The 6,303-nt window shown below is 39.7% G+C and overlaps 1 protein-coding gene across 1 annotated transcript; it reads right to left on the bottom strand.

Annotated features, from left to right (window-relative positions):
* Nucleotides 1-1,506: 1,506 nt before the first annotated feature.
* MGP (matrix Gla protein) lies at nucleotides 1,507-4,820 on the bottom strand. The gene is made up of 4 exons (XM_058557587.1): nucleotides 4,683-4,820; nucleotides 3,212-3,244; nucleotides 2,291-2,366; nucleotides 1,507-1,880 (listed from the first exon to the last, which is right to left on the bottom strand). The coding sequence occupies exons 1-4, from the start codon at nucleotides 4,741-4,743 to the stop codon at nucleotides 1,739-1,741; spliced, it is 312 nt and encodes a 103-aa protein (XP_058413570.1). The 5' UTR covers nucleotides 4,744-4,820; the 3' UTR covers nucleotides 1,507-1,738.
* Between the last annotated feature and the right edge of the window lie 1,483 nt (nucleotides 4,821-6,303).

The following is a 6,303-nucleotide window of genomic DNA, read 5'->3' as shown; positions in this document are numbered from 1 at the left end:
GCGAGAAATGTTAAAGGAAGTCCTTCAGGCAGAAGGAAAATGACACCAGATGGAAATCTGGATGTACACAAAAGAATGAAGAACACTGGAAATAGAAACTACATGGGTAAACATATGAGATATTTTTTGTATTATCTAAATCTTTTAAAAAGTAATTGTTTAATGCAAAAATAATGAAAATATACTGTAGGATCTATAATGTGTAGAAATAAAAAAATAATTGGACTGTTTATACTATTTCCATTTAATGAAATTATTGAGACAGGTTTAAGTCTATCATCTTGCCATTTTTTTCATTTATCCCTTCTTGTTTTTTTTCCTCTTTTTCTCTTCTTTTGGATTACTTGACATTGATGCATAAGAGATGGGAGACAAATGAAGTGAGCCCTATGATTGTCCCAACTTACTTCCCGGGGGTTTTCAAGCCATAGGACAGAAAACAGAACCCAGGCAGAGGCTTATGGCCCTCCTAAATTGAAGAGACAGAGCTGGGAGTCCAGAGAAGTGGCTAGTGATCACAGGAAAGAGTACCAGAGAGGAGAGAGATGCACACACAGAGTGCTCTAGAGATCTGTAAAGAGTTGCACTCAACTCCTTAGGTGGAAACCATCAGCTGCCAATACCCTGGTGGCCAGAGGAATAATTTCTTAGTCTGAGTGGCACACCCCTACATCTACTACAACGTCTTCACAAAGTTACCTCTCTGAGTCTCAATTTTACCATCTACATATAACCCATCTTCTGGGTTGTTGTAATATCTAATGAGTTACTGCATGCAAAAGAGCTCAGAAAATTATAAAACTCTCATCATTATATTAATATGCTGATGTTTTAAACTATACAACACATTTTATGATGAATCTAACAGTTTCAGAATTGTAACTGAACGGATGTAAAATGTGGGCATGAACAAGTTTACATGGCAGAAAAGAACAAGGTCTGAATTGAGATTGAGAAGTCCTGGCTTCTGTTCCTAACTACAAGGCATGGAGACTCTAGAGTTTCATTTCCTCATCAGCAAATCAGGCCTAGAGGAGCTCTAGCATTTCATCTGGCTCCAAAATTCCACAATTGTATCATTTTAAAATCTCTGGTGATTATGAAAGCAAACATATTTTCTCTGCCCAAGTAGGAGTAGAAACTGTGGCATCTTAGGAAATGATAATGTTCAGGTGAAGGTGATGAGCCAGGATGTAGAGCCACACACAGAAGGAATTTAGGAGCCATTTAAAATTTGGGAGCAGGAAAATCAGATGATTAATTGTCTATGCTGTTTGGAAATCCTGGAAAACACATAATAGAAAGCAATCGTTCACTGATCCCAAGGCAGAGAGAGTCTAGACGAATTACGGCTGGGTGAATGTCTTCTAAGATTCATTCTTCCTCTGCAGTTATGCTTCTAATCAGTGCTAGAACATGATTGACAGAATCTTCTACTCTGGGTTAGAAGGACTGTGATTTAAATATCTCAGCATTTTCCCAGAAGAAATCAGACTCACAAAAGGAAAGTATCCAACCAGAAGTTTATTATGTAATAATCACAGATTTTAACTCCCCTTCGACCTTCACTACACTGCTCTTTCATTACTATCAATGGGGGCAGGAAGGAGAGGCGCAGCCAGACGGGAACATTTGAGAAACAAGCAATTCAGATGTGTCTATATAGTTCAGTGATGCTTCTGCAAGGGAATACGAAACCAGGCACCAGGCTCAGCAAAGAAAGTGACTTTTTCCAATCTCATTTTTCCCCTCGGCGCTGCCGGAAATAGCGATTGTAGGCAGCATCGTATCCATAAACCATAGCATAGCGTTCGCAAAGTCCGAAGTCTTCACAGGCTTCCCGGTTGCGCTCATAGGCAGGCTTGGTGCTTTCTCGGACCCTAGAAAGTGGGAAAAAAGAGACACAAATTGAGAAGCGTAAAGAGTGGGAAATAAGAAAAAGGAAAAGGAAAAAAAAAAGAATAAGAAAATGGCGAATTATCCCATTCACGGCAAATATTAAGAAATATTTGAAGAACAGGGAGGAAAGGTGGAAAGGGGAATTTTTTTTTAAGTAAAAGTAGAAATTTTGTTCTATCCTCCTTTCCCTCTTCCCTCTCTCTTTTCTGAGTCTTTCATTAAATAATCTTCTAGAAATTCAGTTGTTTTCTGTATATTGTTGTTAAATTCTTTGATTTGGGGATACAATTAGAAATAATACACATGATGAAAAATCTGTTTCTCATTCCACTCACATCTGGGATGCTACACTGAGAAAAATTACCTCTCCCCATCAAGTTTTGTTACCCACCTCTCTTGGGCTCTAGCTCTCCATCTCTGCTGCGGGCTCATAAAGGTATTAGCATTCCTCCTGTTAAGGAAGGGATCTTAAAACAGAAAATAAATAATTGTAGTTTTACGGAAACGGTAGTTGAAAACATTTCCATAAATATTCCCTAACACATGTATGTTTGAAAGCTAGTTAATCCATGCATTTCATGTAACTAGGGATCTACAAAAATCAAAGAGGGAGATAAAGCAGATTTCATAAACTGTCTGAGGAAAAGAAATCGATAACCCACGTATGTGTCGTGGAGACTTGTTGCATAAGCCGTGGCAATTTTTGCTTGTTTGTTTTGTCTTTGGGCAATCACTTTGCCTTTTTCAATTTTGGCATTCCGACTCAGTGTGTTTTTAATTCCTTTAAGGAGAAATTCTCTCTGTCCTGAGGACTTGTGAAGCGAAACTTTAGATTACCAGTAAATAAACAGTGGAAACATTATAAAAGAAGTGAAAAAATCAAAAATGAGAGTGATACGTTATTTCCTCCAATACCTGGTCTTTATAAATCCAGATATTCAATAGCATCCAACATAATGCTGATGTCCGTGGTCTCCCAGCTGACTTGACCTCTGATTCCAAACTTTGCCTTTGTCATTCCTCCTTGTTTTCCATCTGTGTGGTTGATGTGGTGCCAACTTAAAATTTCCAAATGAAATTTTATGGTCCTAAGTGTGTTGAATGCAGTTTAAATGCCATATTACACTCCTTCGACCTTAAAAGAATTGCTCATTTGGCAATTTTTATAGTCACTGGATTTTTAAATTTAATTTTCCAAAAGAGGCCCTCTTTTTCCTCCCTGTTATATATTATTACCATTTTGTCTGTTTAAGAATAGAGAGAGATTCTTTAATAAATGAAATTTAAATAAAGAAGTCGAGTATTTACTTACAAAGTTCATAGGATTCCATGCTTTCATGAGATTCTGAAATTAACAAAAAAGATTCATTTTATTGTTATTTATCACACACTGCAATAGTCTAAATATAAGGAAGGAAGGGGAGGGAAGAGTCAAAAAGATGTGAGGAATATGTTTAGCAATGTGGTTATTAAAAATTTCAGGCATTTAGGGTTTGTGGATTGTTTCTCTAGCTCTGTCTTTGCTGTGAATATCTGTATGCTTTAGTTTTTCTGATGTTGAAGGATCTAGTGAACAGTCTTGGCTAAAATTTCCCAAGGGCTATGAGGGCTTTGGCCTAGTGAAATCAGACAATTTAAGTGCTGCACATAAATCTCCAGAGAGCCTTCTTCTCTGATTAATTTGGGACCTGTGTGAGAGCAGTGTTGATGAGGCGACAGGATAGTCTGGAAAACAGCTAGATTTCTCCAGGCAGGCTGGGCAGATGCTCAGCTCGGCTTTACCAAGGTTTCTTAGAGCTTCTGAAAGCCTCTTAAGAACCTATGTTAAGTTGGCAGCCACAGAAACCACTGGTTCCAGCTGACAACTCAAACTAGGCACAATGCCAGTTCAGAGAAAGAACTGAGATGATGCCAAAGCAAATTTTTCTCTTTCTGCCGCTCTCCTGAGCACAGCAGGTAAATTTGACAATAAGAGGCTTACATTTATAAGCAAGTGAATTTGCTTGAAAAGTTAGAAAGGGGTTGAAGAAACCAAATCTCAGATACAGAAACCTTGTGACTAATTTCAAGAGTAATAAGCAAAATACATATGATTTTTAATATAATTTAGGCTTAAGAACAGCTAAAATATCAGATAATTGAAACATAAAACTGAATAATCTAAATAATTTTGCTTCAGATTTCCTTTCATTAGCTTTGAACAGAGATATATTTAAAAACATCCAGAAACCAGGCAAAATTTATCTTTTGACAATAGAAATTATAAAATCTATTTTTCTCTGAGGTTCTTTAAATGTAAAACTTTTTTTTTTAAATTAAATTCACTGAACAAATGTAGTACGTCCATGAGATTGTTCTGTCCCTAGAGAGGGCTATACTTAACACTTCATGAAAAAACTGATTTTCTTAAAGCTGAGTGATTCAACCAATACTCTTAACCAATTTTTACCAAAGTTTAAATAAGCATCCTTACAAATGAGAACTCAGGGGCTGGGAATTTGATATCTTCTTTCTGAAATAGTGAAGTTTCCAGGGGTGTAGTGACTTACCATAGAAAGAACTTGCCTGTTAAGTTGCATACAAGAGTCTGGATATTTAATATAAAAAAACTTTATGGAACAGATCAATGTCCATGAGGCTTGAGAAATGTTAAATTGACGGTACTTTAAGATTATAATAGAGAAAGAGAGAAGAAAAGGAGGAGGGGGAGGAAAAATCAAAGTGGACTAAAGTCAGAGGCAGAAAAGAAAAACCAGAGAAATGTCAGGATAAAGTGTTCTCACCATAACACAAAGCTGCCACGGCCAAGGCCGCCAGAATGGAGAGAAGGAGCAGGCTCTTCATGGTCTCTGTGGTCCTGTGGGTCGGTCTCACTGTCTTGTGCAGCAGCAGCTGGGAGAGAGGCTCCTTCGGGCTGTGAGTGAAAGGCTGTGGAGTTTTTATACGAGCTACAGCAGCTGGAAGGGGAGGAACCAGTGGGAGGAGGCCAGAGAAAGTGGGGACTGCTTGGCACTAAACTAGCTCTGGGACTTTTCCCAAATATTCATTCCTTCCAGATATTATCTACTCTGGGGGGGCAGCTTTCCCTCATTCCAGGATGTGCCTGTGCTGTGGCCGGATGCTGCCCTGGTACAGAAGTTGTGGTCGCCCTCTGTTTGGGGCCAGACCTGGTCAAAGATCCATGGAGAAGGGAGTTGCCACAAACACGTGTTTGCCTTTCTAATTCCTCCTCTGATCTGCCCTCCTGGCCCTGACTGCGGGCCTTTCAGGTTTAGTCCACAGACAGAGCCATAGTGTTCTGCTCGCTCCCCTGATGGATCGACGAGAGGTTCTGAGGGCGAAAGGACTTCACTTCTTATACTGGTTCTGATTTAGACTTTTCTTTCTTTTTTTTTTTTTTTTGTGAGGAAGATCAGCCCTGAGCTAACATCCATGCCAATCCTCCTCTTTTTGCTGAGGAAGACCGGCTCTGAGCTAACATCTATTGCCAATCCTCCTCCCTTTTTTTTTTTCTCCAAAGCGCCAGGAGATAATTGTATGTCATAGTTGCACATCCTTCTAGTTGCTGTATGTGGGACGCGGCCTCAGCATGGCCGGAGAAGCGGTGCGTCGGTGCGCGCCCGGGATCCGAACCGGGGACACCAATAGCGGAGCGCGTGCACTTAACTGCTAAGCCACGGGGCCGGTCTATAGACTTATTTTTCAAGTAGGTCTGAACTGTCAATCCTGGACCAACCAGGCGTTCACCTGGTCATACATACCTTTTGAAATTTTCCAAATGCTCAGTAAGGTAGAGATGTCCAGTGACCCCATGAGTTCTGTTTCCTCAATTGCCTCCTTCATAACTTGCTCATCCAGTTTTGTGACTTGAATCCAAACCTGTGCCCTAATGCTCTCTTAGGTGGATATCACTGATCTAAAGTGCAGCAAGGAGAAGAGGGTACCTCTCTCTCATTTTCTGAAGGCATTGTCTTGATAATTAACTAATTCAATATACTTTTAGTGAGTGGCAGATGAGATGCAAGGTACTGTGCTAGATGCTGTGGGGGATCTAGAGACAAACAAGTAGCTGTTACTTACCCCCTTAGGGACATGGGGGTAAGTAGCAGCTACTTACTATTCAATTTGCTCTTTAGCCATCATGTATCCTCAAACACACATTTTCACAAACACACACTTCCACTATACCCTTAGGACCAAAAGTGCTATTTCTTTTTTTATAGGAGGATTGCCATTGGCTGCCTCTGGTTGTTTTTTTTTTTTTTTTTTTGCTTTTGGACAATAAGAAAACCTTTTCTATCAGATGTGTTTCTGTTGCCTGGGTACCCGAGAGCCCCAGACAAATAGACTTGAGTCACAAAGCAGCAGACTGCAGAAGAGCTAAGGCTGCAGGACCTCTGACTC

Source organism: Diceros bicornis, chromosome 17 (genome assembly GCF_020826845.1).
Source record: "Diceros bicornis minor isolate mBicDic1 chromosome 17, mDicBic1.mat.cur, whole genome shotgun sequence".
In the NCBI taxonomy this organism is placed as follows: Eukaryota; Metazoa; Chordata; class Mammalia; order Perissodactyla; family Rhinocerotidae; genus Diceros; species Diceros bicornis.
The sequence above is the reverse complement of the archived record's forward strand: the minus strand, read 5'-3'. Positions and strand labels throughout refer to the sequence as shown.